Source organism: Zophobas morio, unplaced genomic scaffold (assembly GCF_036711695.1).
Source record: "Zophobas morio isolate AGI-343-1 ecotype UQ-CSIRO unplaced genomic scaffold, CSIRO_AGI_Zmor_V1 ptg000002l, whole genome shotgun sequence".
Taxonomy (NCBI): domain Eukaryota; kingdom Metazoa; phylum Arthropoda; class Insecta; order Coleoptera; family Tenebrionidae; genus Zophobas; species Zophobas morio.
In genome coordinates this window covers 8,164,611-8,183,268 of record NW_026972107.1, presented here as the reverse complement: position 1 = coordinate 8,183,268, position 18,658 = coordinate 8,164,611, and the positions used below count along the sequence as shown (strand labels likewise).

At 35.8% G+C, this 18,658-nt stretch overlaps 2 protein-coding genes and 1 long non-coding RNA gene across 7 annotated transcripts; all 3 read left to right on the top strand.

Annotated features, from left to right (window-relative positions):
• Nucleotides 1-164: 164 nt before the first annotated feature.
• On the top strand, nucleotides 165-3,072 carry LOC135141977 (lipase 1-like). 3 transcript variants are annotated; one of them, XM_064073785.1, is made up of 7 exons: nucleotides 166-663; nucleotides 1,272-1,398; nucleotides 1,446-1,759; nucleotides 1,811-2,057; nucleotides 2,110-2,268; nucleotides 2,320-2,547; nucleotides 2,606-3,072. In XM_064073785.1, exons 2-7 carry the CDS (start codon nucleotides 1,291-1,293, stop codon nucleotides 2,753-2,755), a joined length of 1,206 nt encoding a protein of 401 aa, XP_063929855.1. In that variant the 5' UTR covers nucleotides 166-663; nucleotides 1,272-1,290; the 3' UTR covers nucleotides 2,756-3,072. The 3 variants fall into 3 exon arrangements, with proteins under 3 accessions (XP_063929708.1, XP_063929855.1, XP_063929787.1); XM_064073638.1 differs by having other exon boundaries at nucleotides 165-663; nucleotides 1,446-2,057; XM_064073717.1 differs by lacking the exon at nucleotides 166-663 and adding an exon at nucleotides 679-774 and having other exon boundaries at nucleotides 1,446-2,057.
• A 3,257-nt stretch (nucleotides 3,073-6,329) lies between these two features.
• Nucleotides 6,330-9,223, top strand: LOC135126871 (lipase 3-like). Of its 2 annotated transcripts, none has more exons than XM_064053078.1 (7): nucleotides 6,330-7,071; nucleotides 7,119-7,432; nucleotides 7,484-7,730; nucleotides 7,781-7,939; nucleotides 7,991-8,027; nucleotides 8,086-8,218; nucleotides 8,276-8,365. In XM_064053078.1, exons 1-6 carry the CDS (start codon nucleotides 6,880-6,882, stop codon nucleotides 8,208-8,210), a joined length of 1,074 nt encoding a protein of 357 aa, XP_063909148.1. In that variant the 5' UTR covers nucleotides 6,330-6,879; the 3' UTR covers nucleotides 8,211-8,218; nucleotides 8,276-8,365. The 2 variants fall into 2 exon arrangements, with proteins under 2 accessions (XP_063909148.1, XP_063909139.1); XM_064053069.1 differs by having other exon boundaries at nucleotides 6,344-6,443; nucleotides 6,657-7,071; nucleotides 7,991-8,218; nucleotides 8,276-9,223.
• Nucleotides 9,224-10,422: 1,199 nt separating this feature from the next.
• On the top strand, nucleotides 10,423-18,512 carry LOC135126862 (uncharacterized). 2 transcript variants are annotated; one of them, XR_010280145.1, is made up of 3 exons: nucleotides 10,423-17,994; nucleotides 18,055-18,351; nucleotides 18,404-18,512. It is a non-coding gene; the product is annotated as an uncharacterized LOC135126862 (long non-coding RNA). The 2 variants fall into 2 exon arrangements; XR_010280144.1 differs by having other exon boundaries at nucleotides 18,038-18,351.
• Nucleotides 18,513-18,658: the final 146 nt, after the last annotated feature.

Here is an 18,658-nt window from a genome sequence, read left to right as displayed (position 1 = left end):
TTTTGACAGCATAATTTTGATTTAATCATTAAATACCTTTATTACAGTTTTTAGAAAAGAAACAAAATGATGTAATTCAAACATAAATGAAGATAATAAAACATAATTACACTGAAATTGCGTTTTTAATGTCCACGATCGAAAAAACCTGTGCCATAAAATTTTTCTTTAATTGTGTACTATGGCATGTTGACGAATTTCGGTCACTAAAAACCAGTAATCGAACGAGTAATCAAAGTTTAGAAACGTGAGGTAAATGTCTGTTTTTACATGACTGCCCACAATATTAGCGACAAAAATATCCAAATATTTTAATATCCTTCAATTTAAAGCATGACTTTAAAACAAAATCGACAAGAGATAACCCAAATTACATCCAGTAAAAATTTCAGCTCTGAATTTTTACTCAAACATAAGTTAACATGGGGTATAAAATTTAACATGGGAATCCCTATGGCCACTTTTAAAAAAGATGCACTGTATAACAGTCACAATAGCAATAAATATTTATTTATTTAAGTTTGTGTATTAAATTTTGTTACACTTCATGGCCAACGTCGATCCATATAGTACGCGGGAAGTGTTCTTTGTTTGCAAATTTAGGTCATACAGCTGTCAGTCGTCTCGACGAAATTCTATTTGACACAGTCAAAAACGCATTAGGTGTGTTTATTTAGTTTTAATTTATTAATACAAACACAATTTTTCTGCATTGACGTAAAAACTAAACATCAGTGACGTCAATCTAAAAGAAGGTTTCACCAATAAGTCCACGTAAGCTAAGGAAGTATTTTTTTATTAAATCAAGGACGATCTTCTCGAAAATTACAATAATGTCGCACCCGCTTATATTGACAATAAAATAATTATTATGATATTAACAGCTCCTCACCCAAAATAATATTCACCTCGTTTGTAGCTTAATTAATTAATTAGTTCTGTCTGCTTTATGGAATCAATCAAATTACAATTTATTTTAACATAAATGCATACGCTGATGCTGAACGTGCTTTTAGTCGAATTTTTTCGTCTAAACATAAACAGTTTAAAGTTAAGTTAGTATGTTATTAGGAGTCCATTTTTTCCGTTGGTTATCTGCTTTAAATATTATGCAGACCGCGGTCCCTTGGAAATTGCCCCCCGTAGCGCAAGAGCTGTTATTTATTTCACTTCTAGTAAAAATTATCACAAAATAAAGATTGTAGAACCAAATTTTTTATATAATTTTTCAAAAAAGCGGGATTTGTTGGACTGTACGATTTTTTTTTCAGTTGTAATATTTCCGAAACAATGTTTCGTAGTATCCTTTATATTTCTGTATTAACTGCATTTTCCATCATTGTTATTGAAGTTTGGAATAAATCGAAACACAAACATCCGTACGTAGGTCTCAATGTTGTAAGTGTCACAGTTTAAATATCCAGATGTTATACTACTAAACATAGGAACAAATTATCCAAAGGTACGAATACCCAGCCGAAGTCCATCACGTCACAACCGAAGATGGATATATTTTAACCCTCCATAGAATTCCCCACGGAAGAGAAAATCATTCTCTAAACAGAACATCGATTTTACTTTTACCAGGAATCTTACAAACTGCTTGGGACTACGTGCATTATGGACCCCACAAATGTTTAAGCTTTCTTTTGGCGGAAAAAGGGTACGACGTTTGGTTAGGAAATTTCAGAGGTACTGCTTGGTCCAGAAAACACGCAGTCTTAAATCCGGACCAAGACTCGTCTTATTGGAATTTTACGTTCGTATACACCCATGGATATCTTCAAGGTTTAAACATAGCACTATTCAGGGTGCATGAAATGGGAATATATGACGTACCTGCATTTATTGATCACATTGTCAAATTTACCAACAAACATTCACTCCATTACGTCGGCTTTTCTCAAGCAACGATCGCTTTCACTATTATGGGTTCGGAAAGAAGTGAATACCTCAGTAGAGTCAAACTATTTACAGCTCTAGGTCCTGCTGTTTTGATAGGAAACCCAATAAGCCCATTGCTGAAATTCCTCGTGAAAAACCAAGACAGTATAAAGGTGAAGTGTGTTCATAGAACCCAATTTAAACTGAACTGTTTTTTTTTTTCAGACATTCTTAAGATTTTTTAATTACCGTGAGATTCTTAAGCAAGGTGACCCATTTAGAACTTATCTGGAACACATTTGCAACGAAAATTCGATTTTTGCGAATTTATGTTTGCAACATTTGTTTATTATGCTTGGTTACAATTATGATGAGATGCCTATGGTAAAAATTAGATATCTTCAAAAACAGTAGTTTTACTACGACCTTTTTCAGGAAATGTTGTCTCTAACAAGCTCACATTTTCCTTCTGGTACATCACTGACCAACATAGAGCACGTATTTCAAATGATCTGCTCTGGCAATTTCAGCAAATATGACTATGGCATTCAGGGCAATAAAAAAAAGTACGACCAAGAAAAGCCACCCCTCTATAATTTATCTAAACTTACAGTACCCACAGCCTTGTATTATTCCAGTAATGACTGGGCTGTCAACATTGCGGTAACCTAATATAATACTCTCAAAATTGCAAGTAAAGTTATCCTTATTTTGTTTTCAGAACGTGGAGAAGCTTATCAAAGTTCTGCCCAATGTAGTGAAAACTTACAAAGTACCTTCAGATAAATTCAATCATTATGATTTCCTGGCTGCAAAAAATGTCGTTCGATTGTTGTACAGCGCTGTTATAGATGAGATTCTAAAATACTAAAATGAAGCATAGTGTTAAAAACAAAAAAATCTGAGACGACCATATATAATTTCAGGTGATATCGGGATCGTCACGTTGGAGGTCTAATCCAATCTATAATTAATTCTCTGTATTTATACACGTCTTGCTGTTTTATTTTTTGGTTAAAATTGTTGACGGGTACTTGAAGTATATTTCCGTTAATGTATGTATTTAAATTAAGAATTGGTGAAAAGTTATTTAGACAGACATTCTCTTCGTCCCTAAAGTACAGTCAAACAAATCCAGCTATTTTGATAAATTAAAAAAAATGATTTTGTGAATTTTCCACAATAAAATTTTGTTTTTTTGTTCGCCAAGACACATATATGAATTTGGATCACTGCAGGGTAATACTAATAACAACAGTATCTACTGCATTCGCAAAATCTCGGGAAAATGAGGCAAGCCGTTTTTGATTTAATCAACAAAGAGTTCACCCTTTATAAACAATTCTAAAAAACATGAACGCATTTATAAATCTTAAGTGTAGACACATAAGATTTTGCATATTTTAAATTCGATTTATTCAGCAAAATTTTGAGATTACGGTACAACTTTTTGGAGAAGATACTGTTACGAAATAAACCCATACGCCGCTCCGATACGACGCCTATGGGTTCTAGTATGCGCGGCTTTGATGACTCATTGTCGGTGACGGCGCCCGGAGAAGAGCCTGGTTTAAATGAGAATTACCATCGGGAGGAGTGTAGTCTAGACAACGACAGCTGAATGCAGTTAACAAGTCGAGTCCAGAGAATGTTGAGAGAAGCCAGCCAAGTTGCGCCGGAATTATTTTTGTACATAATCGATCGTAACGTAACAATACGTAGATCAATTTTGATTAGCGATTTACATGCTTGTAACGTTCGCGCCTTCAGTTATGCAACACCAAATTTAAACGATTTTGATTTAAATATGTTGTTTGACAAATCTACAAGGTAAACAACACTTGTCGACTGGACTATGTTTCCACCGGTTATGCACTTTTTTGTGTGCTGTGTTTTAATTCATTTTAGTAAACACGTTTTCACACTAACTGTTGAACCATCGGGAAGGTCACTTGAACGTCCAAAGCGCAGAAACAAAACGCAGACATTGGTGGCACATGACATGTTAAACTCCACTACGAAATTTTATCAAAAGGAAAAGCGTTATAACTCGTCGCGACTGAAGACGCAAAAGTGTTCATGTGAAGGAGACTTAATTCTAGCTTATGAATCTTTTTTGCGTGACCTTAAGGTATCTTTTTATAATTTTTACAAAAAAAACAATCCTCGTTGATGGCATAATGTGTTATAGTGTAGTCTAAAGTTAAATGATCTTTAAAGAATAAATTTGTAACAACATTCCATTGTCTCAATTGTGATGATTTTTTTATTCGCCGTGAGCCAAGAGGACGGAGCTTAACTGCAAAATCCTTATTTCTCTGCGAGAAATTGAAAACATGTTTTTGAATATCGTGCTGTACAAAGAATACTATGTATATTAAGAAAAAAATAAAGCCAAAACTAGGCTCCACCCATACCCGCCCCGATCTCAATTCTCAATTGTGATGAATTTTTCATTCGTTAACAGATCGAGGAGCGGGGCTTAATTGCAAGATCCATATTTGTTTACAAGAATTTACCATTTCAAACATGTCTTAAGTTTTTTGTTTTGTAAAGACGACTACGTGTATTAAGAAACCAAGCTAAATATATACCCCACCCACCCACCTTATCTCAATTGTGATGATTTTTTTATTCGTCGTCAGCCAAGAGGGCGGAGTTTAACTGCAAAATTCTTAATTCTCTACGAGAAACTAAAAACATATTTTTGAGTATCGTGTTGTTCAAAGAATACTATGTACATTAAGAAAAAAATAAAGGCAAAGAATAGGTCCCATCCACAGCTGCCATGATCTAAATAGTAATGAAGTTTTCATTCGTTGGCAGCCCTAGAGGCGGTGCCTAATTACAATATCCATATTTTCTTACAAAAATTTATCATTTTAAGCGTAATTTAAGTTTCGATGAATAAAAAAAAAAATCACACTTGAGAAAGGATGGGTGGGCGGGGTTTATATTTTGTCCTTTTTTTCTTAATATACATGGTATTCTTTGAACAACATGATACTTAAAACTTGTTAAAAATGTAAAATTTGCATAAGAAAATATCGATTTTGCACCATTTTAACCATGTTCTAAGTTTCTTGTTGTGAAAAAATAGCTATGTATATTAAAAAAAAAAGCATAATATAAGCCCCACCCACCCGCCCGATCTCAATTCTAATGATTTTTTTATTCGTCGTAAGCTGTGGGGCGGAACGTAATTGCAAAATTGATATTTCCCTATACAAATTTACCATTTTAAACATATTTTAAGTTTCTTGTCATGAAAAGATGACTACATATTTTAAGAAAAAAAGGGCAAAATATAAGCCCCACCCACCCGCCCTATTTCAATTGTGATAATTTTTCTTTCTTTTATTCGTTGTGAGTCAAGGGGGCGGAGTTTAACTGCAAAATCCTTATTTCTCTACGTGAAATTAAAAACATATTTTTGAGTGTCGTTTTATTCAAAGAATATGACGTACATTAAAAAAAAATCAACGCCAAAGATTAAGCTCCACCCATATCTGCCCTGATCTAAATAATGAAGTAATGAAGTTTTTATTCGTTGTCAGACCTAGGGGCGGAGCCTAATTGTAAAATCCATATTCCTTTACAAAAATTTACCATCTCAAGCGTGTTTCAAGTTTCTAAGAAGAAAAAAAATCATCACAATTGAGATGGGGTGGGTGGGCGGGGCTTATATTTTGTCTTTTTTTCTTAATACACATAGGATTCTGTAAACAATACGATCCCCAAAAACATGTTTTTAATTTCTTGTAAAGAATTAAATATTTTGCAGTTAAGTTCCACCTTCTTGGTTCACGGCGAATAAAAAAATCATTACAATTGCGATCGGGTGGGTGGGCGGGCTTACATTTTGTCTCTTTGTTTTAATATGTGTAGACTTCTTTTCACAACATGAAACTTAAAACATGTTAAAAATGGGAAATTTGTATAAGGAATTAGGCTTCGCTCCATAATTGCAAAATCCATGTTTCCTTGCAAAAAAGTACCATTTTAACCATGTTCTAAGGTATACTAACAAAAAAAAGGTAAAATATACGCCCCGCCCACCCACCCGATCTCATTTGTGATAATTTTTTTATTCATTGTGAGCCAAGGGGGCGAAGTTTAACTGCAAAATCCCTATTTCTCTACGAGAAATTAACAACATGTTTTTGAGTATCCTGCTGTAATGTTTAAAGAATATAAAAAAATTGCATATTAAGAAACGAATAAAATCAAAGATTAAGCCCCACCCATACACGCCCCGATCTCAATTGTGATGAATTTTTCGTTCGTTGTTAGATCGAGAAATTACCATTTGAAACTTGTTTTAAGTTTCTTGTTCTGAAAAGACGAAAAAGCAAACTATAAAGCAGTATAAAGGTAGAGTTTGTTATTAAACCAACTTTAAGCTAAGTTGTTTGTTCAGACTTTTTTTAGTTATTTTAATTACCATGAGGCTCCTAAACGAGGTGGCCTTTTTAGAACTTATTTGGAATGCATCTGCACAAAATTTCAGTTTTTGCGATTCTGTTCTTTGTGGTTACAACTGCGATGCGATGCCTGTGGTAAACAATTAAGATATTTTCAAAAACAATGAACAGTTCCCGGATAAGTATACTGTCTCTAACAAGCTCACATTTCTCTCAATTTGCTGTTTTGTTTTTTTTTTAAACAATAAGTACATTGTTTGATTCATTAATTTCTTAAGTCACCCTTTATTAACAATTTTAAAAAATATGAAGCAAAATTCTGAGATGACGTAGCCAGTTTTTTTACAGGAGATACGTAGATCAATTTTGATTGACGATTTACTGTGCATGCCACAAGCAAGATCTTGGAGCATTCAGTCGTGCAAAACCAAATTTAAACGACTTTGATTTAAATGCTTTTTTAATTATTTTGCAACTCTACAAGGTAAACAACACTTGTCGATTCGCCTGCATCTGTACCGGTTGTACGTTTTTTTTTTTTATTAATTTTAAAAACACCTTTCCACACTAAATGTTGAACCATCGACAAGTTCAGATGAACGTGCACAGCGACGAACCTAAACGCAGCCATTGGTGGCATACGACCTGTCGAAATCTGCAATGTAGCATTCTTCATATTTTTGTACTAACTGCAATTTCCATCACTGTTACTGAAGTTTGGAATAAATCCAAAGTCAAACATCCTTACGTAGGTCTCAATGTAGTAAGTATCACAGTTTAAATATCCAGATGTTATTCTATTAATCATAGGAACAAATCATCCGAAGGTACGAATATCCGGCCGAGGTCCACCACATCACAACCGAAGATGGATATATTTTAACCCTCCACAGAATTCCCCACGGAAAAGAAAATCATTCTCGAAACGGAACACCGGTTTTACTTTTACCAGGAATCTTACAGACTGCTTGGGACTATGTGCATTATGGACCTGACAAATGCTTAAGCTTTCTTTTGGCGGAAAAAGGGTACGACGTATGGTTAGGAAATTTCAGAGGTACTACTTGGTCCAGAAAACACGCAGTCTTAAATCCGGACGAAGACTCGTCTTATTGGAATTTTACGTTCGTATGCAGCCATGAATGTCTTTAAGGTTTAAACATAGTACTACTCAGGGTACATGAAATGGGAATATATGACGTACCTGCATTTATTGATCACATTGTCAAATTTACTAACCAACATTCACTCCATTACGTCGGCTTTTCTCAAGCAACGATGGCTTTCACTATTATGGGTTCAGAAAGAAGTGAATACCTCAATAGAGTAAAACTATTTACAGCTCTAGCTCCTGCTGCTTTCGTGGGAAACCCAAGAAGCCCGTTGCTGAAATTTCTCTCGAAAAACCAAGACAGTATAAAGGTGGAGTGTGCTAATAGAACCCAATTATTAAACTAAACTGTTTCTTTCAGACATTTTTAAGATTTTTTAATTACCATGAGATTTTTAAGCGAGGTGATATATTTACAACTTATCTAGAACACATTTGCAATGAAAATTCGATTTTTGCGAACTTGTGTGTGCAACATTTGTTTGTTATGTTTGGTTACGATTATGATGAGATGCCTATGGTAAAAATTAGATATCTTCAAAAACAGTCGTTTTACTACGACATTTTCCAGGAAATGTTGTCTCTAACAAGCTCACATTTTCCCTCTGGTACATCACTGACCAACTTAAAACACGTATTTCAAATGATACGCTCTGGCAATTTTAGCAAATATGACTATGGCATTCAGGGCAATAAAAAAAAGTACGACCAAGAAAAGCCACCCCTCTATAATTTATCTAAACTTACAGTACCCACGGCCTTGTATTATTCCAGTAATGACTGGGCTGTAAATATGACGGTAACCTAATATAATACTCTCAAATTACAAATAAAGTTACCCTTATCTAATTTTCAGAATGTGGAAAAGCTTATTAGAGTACTGCCCAATGTAGTGAAAACTTACAAAGTACCTTCAGATGAATTCAATCATTACGATTTTCTAGCTGCAAAAAATGTCGTTCGACTGCTGTACAACGCTGTTATAGATGAGATTTTAAAATACTAAAATTAAACATAGCGTTAAAAACAAAAACGTTTGTGATGACCACGCAGGATTTGAGGTGATATCGGGATTGTCATGTTGGAGGTGTAATCTAATCTATAATTAATTCTCTGTATTTGTACGCGTATTACGGTTTTATTTTTTGTTTAAAATTGTTCATGGGTACTTGAAGTATATATCCGTTAATGTATGCAAGTATTTAAATTAAGATTAGTGATTTACAATGCTTATGGTAACCATAAAACGTTCGCAAGATCTCAGAGCCTTCAGTTATGCAACACCAAATTTAAACGATTTTGATTTAAATGTGTTATTATTTTGCCAAACCTACAAGGTAAGCAACACTTGTTAACTCGACTATGTTTCTTCTGGTTATGCATTTTTTTTGTGTGCTGTGTTTTAATTAATTGTAGTAAACACGTTTTCACACAAATTGTCGAACCATCGGGAAGTTCACTTGAACGTCCAAACCGCAGAACCAAAACGTAGACATTGGTAGCACATGAGATGTTAAACTCCACTACGAAATTTTATCAAAAGGAAAAGCGTTGCAGACGTTTTTGAAGGATTTCTCAAATATGTCTAGCGTATAAATGGTTAATAACTGGTCGCGACTGAAGACGCAAAAGTGCTCATGTGAAAGAGACTTAATTCTAGGTTATGAATTTCTTTCGCGTCACGTAATAATAACTTAGTATAATTTTCACAAAAAAAAAAATAATCGTCGTTGATAGCGTAGTGTATAATAGTGTAGTCAATAGTTAAATGATCTTTAAAGAATAAATTTGTGACAACACTCCATATTTTATAAAGTTATATTAACACAATGCACCATAAAAAGAAAGTGGCAAAGTTTAAGTCAGAGCTATATTTTTTTTAATGTTTAAAAAATATATTTTCCTAAATGAGGAAGTATAAATATTACTAATCTATAGATTAGTCGGATATCCAAAGATTTGGAATTTCGGTTAACGTCAGCAGTTGTACTATAACTAATGTTGAATTTGTTGACAAATAAATAATTGCTGACTATGTACGATTTCTGAAACAGAAATTTCTCCAATATAGGTACACAAGATACAAATATTCTCTTCAGTTGTAATATTTCCACGACAATAATGTTTCGTAACAACCTGTATATTTCTGTATTAACTTCAATTTTCATCATTCTAATTAATAATAATAAATTTTTTTATTCAGCCATCAAGGTCGTGAATATACGACATCGGCATTGTCACAACATACAAAGAGTTAAAAGTGTCATAGTGTCATACAAATATATACACATACATACATTTTTACAGTACAATATAGACGTTAGCATTGATTCAGTACCTCATCAAAGCTATAATACTCTTTATCTATTAAATATTTTTTTAGTTCCCATTTGAATTTATTTGTTTCGCGTATATTTATTATAGTTGATGGCAAAGAATTATATGCGAGAATTGCTCTATAATGTGGGCCTTTTTCAAAGCAACGGGTTTTATGTTTGGGCACGCTAAGATAAGCATTACCTCTTGTGGTCATCCGAGAGTAAAGATCCCTGTTTTTTTCAAAACTGGTTTCATTAGATCTTACATACATTATTAATTTAAACATATAGAGGGAGGTTACTGTCATTATGCCAAGTTTTTTAAAAAAAGATCTACATGATTCTTTACTTGGTAAATCAAGTATAATTCTTAAAAATCTCTTCTGGGTTATAAAGACTTTGTTCCACTCAGACGATATGTACCAGAAAACAATGCCATAAGAAATAATGGACTGTACGTAAGCGTAGTAGAATTGCATAAGACTTGCAATGGGTAATTCTTCTTTTAGAACACGTACTACATAGCATGCTGTATTTATCTTACTTATTATATTTTTAATGTGTTCCGAAAATTGCAGTTTGTAATCTATGACAATTCCTAGGAATTTTATTTCACTAGATTGCTGAGTTTGCATATGATTTATAAATATGTTTTCAAAATTTTTAAAAAATAGCAATCCTGTTTTATCCACATTTAATTTTAGACAATTCTGCGTGCAGTATGTAATCATTTTGTTAATAACCGTAACTATGTTTTCAGAAAGCATATTAAGACTATGACTGCACACCATACACGAAGTATCGTCAGCAAATTGATAAACGTGCTTAATGTCCACGTGTTCATGTAGATCATTTACATACAGAAGGAACAATATGGGGCCAAGAATTGATCCTTGCGGTACCCCTTGCATGATATGACTAATATACGACTTTTTAGTTGTTAAAGTATTGTTAATAGTAGTCGTTACATAAACTCGTTGAGTTCTGCCAGTTAAATATGATGCTATTAATTTATTTACTTGCCCCCTAAGACCATATTTCTCTATTTTATTTAACAGGATGTCGTGTTTAATTGTATCAAATGCCTTTGACAAATCGAAGTAGACACCGGCACATTTTTGATGATCGTCAAGAGAATTCAGTAATGAGTCCATAAAATTAAATAAAGCAGTTTCGGTGTTACGATTAGGTACAAAACCATGGTGTGTTTGAGAAATGATAGCGTTACGTTGAAGGGAAATTAATTAATCTATGATATATAATTTTTTCAAAAATTTTTGAGATTGATGACAGAAGAGATATTGGCCTATAGTTGTTAATATTTTCTTTACTGCCTTTTTTGTGAATTGGAATAACTTTGGCTTCTTTTAACTCATTTGGAAAGTAGCCATCTGAAAAGCATTGATTAAGTATTTGAGTTAGGGGTTCACTTATAAGATTGTTGACGCTTTTTATTACGGTTATAGGAATTTCATCAATCCCATTTGAATATTTATTTGGTAACGTGGTTATCAATTTTTTTACTTCGTCTACTGTCACCGGCATAAGGTACATGCTATTATTGACATATTTGTTACTAACTGAATGATTATTATTATTGGAACTACTAGAGTTACTGTCCCTAGTCGGTTGGAATACTTTCATAAACCTATTGGCTAATTCTGATGGATCAGCAATTGGGACATTGTTATCTTTGATTGAATATTGGTGCTTACGACACCCCCGCTGTGTGATACTTTTAAAAATAGCAAACGTTGTTTTTGATTTATTTGTGGAACCATTAATTAATCTATAATTTTCATCTTGTTTTACTTTTTTTAAAAAGTCTTAAAGTCTCTTTTTTCCTGTTTAAGTTTTTGGAGCAGTTGTGGTGATTTATTTTTTATGTATAATTTATATAGATCATGTATATATGCTGACCACGTTTTCAAATATGGGTTGTTAATTTTTTTTGTTTTATTTTGGATGACAGGCTTTGTTATTAATGGATAGGATTTGTTGAAATGGTATTTGATTATTTCATAGAATTGTTTAAATTTACTGCTGCTGTCTGACACACAATAAACATTATGCCAAGATTCATTTCTAATGGCTTCGTAAAAGGTAAGATTATTTTTTGAACTTACGAAATTTCGTTTTTGAGTATAGAGGGTTTCCGACTCTATTTGCTGGTCCCCAGAAGAGATTTTCAATACTTGCGAGAAATGGTCTGATATATATGACTTGATGACTTCACATGCTAGAATCAGTATTAATATTGCTGAATATATTGTCTAAGAGGGATTCTGAATTTCTACCTATTCGCGTTGCTTCCCGTACATGTGGTATTAATCCAAAGCTTTGAAAAAGATGTACCACTTCACGAGCTTCGCCATTGTTACTGTTTTCCAGGAAGGCGACATTGAAATCTCCGCAGACTATTAATCGTTTTGATGAAGTACTAAAAACATATTGTAATAACTCAAATAATTTTTGGAGAAATACATTTTTATCTCCAGTAGGAGCACGGTATATACATACTACTAGAATATTAGGCTCGTTGGACGGTTTGATCTTTGCACAACAATATTCAAAGTCACCCTCTATCGGTTTAGGTTGATCGAGATTCACAGGAGAACTGTCAAACAGATTGGAATTTTTTAAGGATATCGCTGTACCACCACCTCGGGTGCTTTGACGGGAGAAGGTTGCAACTAGATGATAGTTTTCAGGTCCGTATGGTAAAACTTCGCCATCTTTGAGGCAGTGTTCAGTGATACCAATAATTGTAGGGGTTAATTCATTTACAAGATGACTGAATTCATTGCGTTTGTTTCTTAAACTTTGGAGATTAAGATGTAGTAGTGAACAGATTGGAGTTTGGACTAACTTGGTGTTTGTCTCGTCGTCGCCCGATGAAAATAACGTGTTACATAGCATCCACTTGGCCAGTTATTGGCATCTAGTGCTGAATTGAAATTATGCAGATCGACGGTCACCTTAAAAGATGTGTAAAAAAAATTGAAGTTTGGAATAAATCCAAACTCAAACATTCTTACGTAGGTCTGACTGTTGTAATAATTTAAACATGTTATACTAGTAAACATGGCAACAAATCATCCAAAGGTACGAATATCCAGTGGAAGTTGATCGCGTCACAATTGAAAATGGATATATTTTAACCTTTCACAGAATTCCCCACGGCAAAGGAAATCTTCTCAAAACCGAACATCGATTTTACTTTCACCCGGATTCGTATGGTTAGGAAATTTCAGAGGTACCACTTGGTCTAGAAAACACGCAGTCTTAAAACCTGATAAAGATTCGTCTTTTTGGAATTCCACGTTCGTATGCACCCATGAATATTTTTTAGATTTAAACGTGATACTATTCTACCTACGTTTATTGATCATATTGTTTCGTTGAACGGGTTAAGAGCCGAACAAGATGTTACAAGGCAGACGAAGTTCTCTTCTAAAAACTATGCGTGCCGATGTCTGACCCGTTGTGCCATGGACAGGTGATCGATCAGCTAGTCGGAACAGTGGAAGGTGTCGATCCCAATCTTGCTGATGTTCGGTTACCATTCTACCATTCCATCTGACTGTGGGTGCAACGGCGTAGTTCGTGTCTTCCGAGTCGCTAGGACTTCAGTCACCCTTTGGAATAGGTTTGACTCGAAGTTTCTGCCTTGGTCCGAATGGATTTTCATTGGGACTCTAAACCTGCTGATCCAATTTTCAATCAGCATTTTTGTAACAGTCGTGGGTTCTTGGTTCGACAGGGCATAACAGCTGACGACCATTATGTACTTATTTCAGTCCTCGGTTACCGGGAAAGGACTTGCTATGTCCACTACAATTCTTTCGAACGCTCCAGTCCTCGGTCACTTGACCGCCACACAGGTCGTACATTTCTTGCACCAGTTTTCGACATCTTCGCGACAACGGATCCAATAGAATCTCTCCCTGGAAGCGCCTCCTTGATTCTGGTGGCCGGAACCACCAACTGCAACTTTGAAAGAAGGTGACACGTCTTCCTCTTGGTCTTTTCTAAGGTGGGCTGTCGTCCATTATTCATCTTCTATGACTGATGTCCCTCCCACAGTTGAACGACGTTTCAAGCTACTCGATCTTGTCGCACTGTTTGCAGTTCTTTCACGGTTTGCTCGACAAAGAGTCCGCATTATTGTGGAGCTTACCAGCGCTGTGTCTAATTTTGAAGTGATACTGTTTGAGTCGTTCAAGCCATCTAACCACTTGTCCTTCGGGATTCTTCATCTGAAGGAGCCAAGTGAGGGTTGCGTGATCGGTTCAAATCAAGAATTCGCGTTCATAGAGATACTTATGGAAGTGTTCAACAGTCCTGACAATCGCCAGCAACTTCTTGTTCGTAACACAGTAGTTCTTCTCGGGTTTCGAAAGTACGCTGCTGAAGTACTCCACGACTTTTTCTACCTTGTCCTGCACCTGAGACAATACAGCGCCTATTCCGAGGTTGCTCGCGTCTGTGTCCAAAATTAACATTCTCGATGACTGAGGATAGGACAAAATAGGACTAGAGTATACTGCATTCTTCAATCTTTTGAAGGCTGCCTCACATTCAGCAGTCCAATTAAACTGAGACTTCAAATCCATCAGCAAACCCGTTGACAAACTTTCTGTAGTAGGTGCGTTACGGTAGGCTTGATCCCCTTCGCCGAAACAGTATTCCCCAGAAATTCTACTTCTTTTTGGAAGAGGGGGCATTTCTTCGGATTCAGCTTCAAATTTACCTCCTTTATTCGACCAAATACTTCTTCTAGGTTGGCCAAGTGCTCCTCAAATTCCTTTCCCATTACCATGATGTCGTCTAAATAAACCAAACATGGCTTCCATGTTAGCCCTCGTAATACAATGGTCTCTCACATGTAACCGGAGAATTACACAGTCCAAAAGGCATTACTGTAAATTGATTCAAGACGCTCCCGGCAGAAAAAGCGGTATTTTCCTTATCTTGTGGATGAATACCGACTTGCCCATAGCCGCGTTTGAGGTCCAACGTGGAGAACCAGGCCGATTCTGATAATCTTATGAGCGTCTCATCAATTCGTTGAAGCGGGTAACTATGCTTCTTAGCTACATCATTTAGCTTCCTGTAGTCTACGCAGAATCGCGTAGACCCATCCTTTTTGGTAACTAACACTACAGGCGGTGACCATGGACTGTTTGACTCCTCTATAACGTCTTCGTCTAATATTTTTTGTACCAGTTCCTCGACTTCCTCTTGTTCGCGGGACTTGACGGATCAGTTGCGCGTCTCCAGGGGATTGTCCAGATGCAAACATCCCATTGTGTTTCTGTAGAAACTCCCTTGCCATTTTCCGCTGATATTCGCTTAGATCACCAAGCTCTAGGGCAGGAATTTCTAAGTTGCTTTGTATTTTTTCATCGCTGTCATCAGAAAGATCTTCGTTGTGATGAAATATGTTCTTGACTGGTTCAAATACGGCAAGAACATCCCCACTCTTGATGTTCACGGCTTTAGGAAAAACATTTGCGACGTGTACAGGTATGTCACAATCGGTATTAACTAAAGCACTCGCAATCGTAAGGTTCTTCTTGGAGGTGTGCGATGGTTGAATAATGCCGAGGGCAAATCCGGGTTTGATTTCTATTCTACTGGAACAATTGTTTCTGCATTCCCTCTGACTTTCACATTCTGGCTCGCGATTGGTCTTGTAGATTTCGATTCAATGCAACGCTGATTCAGGATGAACTCTTCATTATCAAGACGTAGGACTTTCTCCACTAGATCGACCGTCAATCCATGGCGGCTAATCAAATTCATTCCCAGAATGAAGTCATCCTCAAATCAAGGCCTCAGATGATGTCTGGTACCTCGATAATTGTAGAACCTTCTAAAACTTCAACGTCACGAATGCCATTTAGGAAGGTTTCTGTAGCAAGCCTCTCTTGAAGATTTGGCGGTGCGTCGGAGTATGCAAGACGTACCAGTCTCTTGACATCTGCTTCAAATTCTTGAAGGGATTCTCCAACTTTCTGGGTTCTTGTCTTCACTTAGGCTGCAAAAACCTGTCCCAGATGTTGATCCCCAAATCGTTCTATAGCAGCAGTTAGGGCACTATATCTGTTTCTATCTTCTTCAGACAGAGTTTAGAGTATCTCTAGCGCTGCACCTGACAAAACTATCACTAAAGCTGTAGCTTTTTCTTCCTCTTCTCAGAGATTTGCCGTCGCTGCTGCTTCAAAATGCTAGTTGTATGATGACCAAGGCGTCTGACCATCATAGGTGGGTATTGAGTTGTTCTGGGGGCCGACAGCACATAACATGAACCAGTGGTTGCTACATTTTGATTAACTTTTCAAATTTCTTCATTTTATTCTCCATTCTATCTTCTATAGTTTTCACTCTATCTTCCCTACATTCCTGTACTGAATTCTCGAACTCACTCTTTAGTTCGACTCCCTCTTTTACTTTTCGATCCAACAAGACCACATTTTCTTCGACAAGATTTTGCATAACCTTCAAATTTGTTTCTATGTCCATCATTTGTTCCTTAATTCCTGTTACTTCACTTTTGTTTACTTCCACTTCCTTTTGGAATTTTTCAATTAGGCTGGTGATTATGTCATCTTTTTGTTTGTCTATTTTTGCGTCAATCATTTCCATTTTTTTGTTCATTTTTCCATCTCGTGCGTGCATCTGTGCAAACATAACCATGATCTTTTTCTCCATTGCTGAAGTCCAGTTCAGAATTCTTGTCTAAACTGCTCTAGATATTAATTTCAGACCTCACTTCCGACACCCGTGTTACGTTGAACGGGTGATTAAAATCGGCGTGGGTTAAACTCAACAATTTATTTCTTAGTAACTTGAATTTACACAACTATTTACAGACCGATTATGTACAAAATAATTCCGGCGCCACTTGACTGGATTTTCTCGACACTTGCTGGACTCGACTCGACTGAATAATAATCGTTCCCGAAGGTGGCCTTTATTTAAACCCGGACTTTCTTCTAGATGGTCGGCGATCGGGGTCTTTCTGGAGTACCCACCGCGAGTTTAACTTCCAGGCTTTTTTAGCGAATGCCGCTCGGCCGCCGTCATCATCGCCGTACGTACTAGAACCCATAAACGTCGTACTGAACCGGCGCATCCACAGGTACTCTATTATGTCGGGTTTTCGCAAGGAGTGGCGGCGTTTGCTATATGGGTTCGGAGATTTTAAAATACTAAAATTAAATATTGTGTTAAAAACAACAAAATTTGTGATGACCACGTAGGATTTCAGGCGATGTCGGGGTCATCGTGTTGGATGCCTAATCTAATCTGTATTTGTATGCGTGTGGCTGTTTAATTTTTTGTTCAATCTTACTTGAGGATATTTTCGTTAATGTATGTATTTAGATTAAAAACTGGTCGAAAGTTACTTAGACAGAACTGTTTTCGTCCCCAAAAAAGAGTCAAATAAATCCACTTTTTTAGAAAAATTAAAAACATTGATTTTGTGGTGAAGCGTGCGTTTCAAGTGGATTTTTCATAATATATTTTGTGATAGTGTCATCATCTTTTTAGCAAGGACACATGTATCAATTTGGGTAACTACAGTGTATTTGCAAAATTTCAGAAAAATGAAGTAAGCCGTTTTTGATTCAAGCAGTAAATAAATTGTTTCATTCATTAATGTTTTGAGTCAGCCTTTATAAACATTTTTAAAAAGGATGAATGCATTGATGAACCGTAAGTGTAAACTCATAATGCACATTTTACATTGAATTTATCCAGCAAAACTTTGAGATGACGTCACCAATTTTTTGGACAAGATACGTGATCACTTTTGATTGACGATTTACTATGCTTATTTTATTATGGTAACCGTAAAAAGTTCGCAAGATCTCAGAGTCTTCAGTTATGCAACACCAAATTTAAACGACTTTTTTTAAAGGTTTTTTTCAATTATTTTGCCTAACCTGCAAGATAAACAACACTTGTTGACTCGACTATGTTTTCATTGATTATGCATTTTTTTGTGTATGCTGTTTTTATTTAATTTTAATAAAAAAACGCCCTTTCAAACTAACTGTCAGACCATCGAGAAGTGCACATGAAGGTCCAAAGCGCAAAACCAAAACGTAGCCATTGGTGGTACACGACATTCCAAAATCCAAAATATAGCATCCTTTATATTTTTGTATTAACTGCAATTTATATTAGTGTTATTGAAGTGTGGAATAAATCCAAAGTCAAACATCCTTACGTAGGTCTCAATGTAGTAAGTATCACAGTTTATCCAGATGTTATACGACTAAACATAGGAACAAATTATGCAAAGGTACGAATATCCAGTCCAAGTTCACCACGTCACAACGGGAGATGGGTACATTTTAACCCTCCACAGAATTCCCCACGGAAAAGAAAATCATTCTCGAAACGGAACACCGATTTTACTTTTACCAGGAATCTTACAGACTGCTTGGGACTACGTGCATTATGGACCTGACAAGTGCTTAAGTTTTCTTTTGGCGGAAAAAGGGTACGACGTATGGTTAGGCAATTTCAGAGGTACTACTTAGTCCAGGAAACACGCCGTCTTAAATCCGGACAAAGATTTGTCTTTTTGGAATTTTACGTTCGTATGCATCCATATATGTTTAGGTTTAAACAAACTAGTTTCTGTTCAGGGTACATGAAATGGGAACATATGACATACCTGCGTTTATTGATCACATTGTCAAATTTACCAACCACAGTTCACTCTATTATGTCGGTTTTTCGCAAGGAGTGATGGCCTTCATTATTATGGGTTCGGAAAACAGTGAATACCTCAGCAGAGTAAAACTATTTACAGCTCTAAGTCCTGCTATTTTCATAGGAAACTCAAGAAGCGAAAAACCAAGATAGTATAAAGGTGTAGTGTGTTAAAAGAACCAGATTTA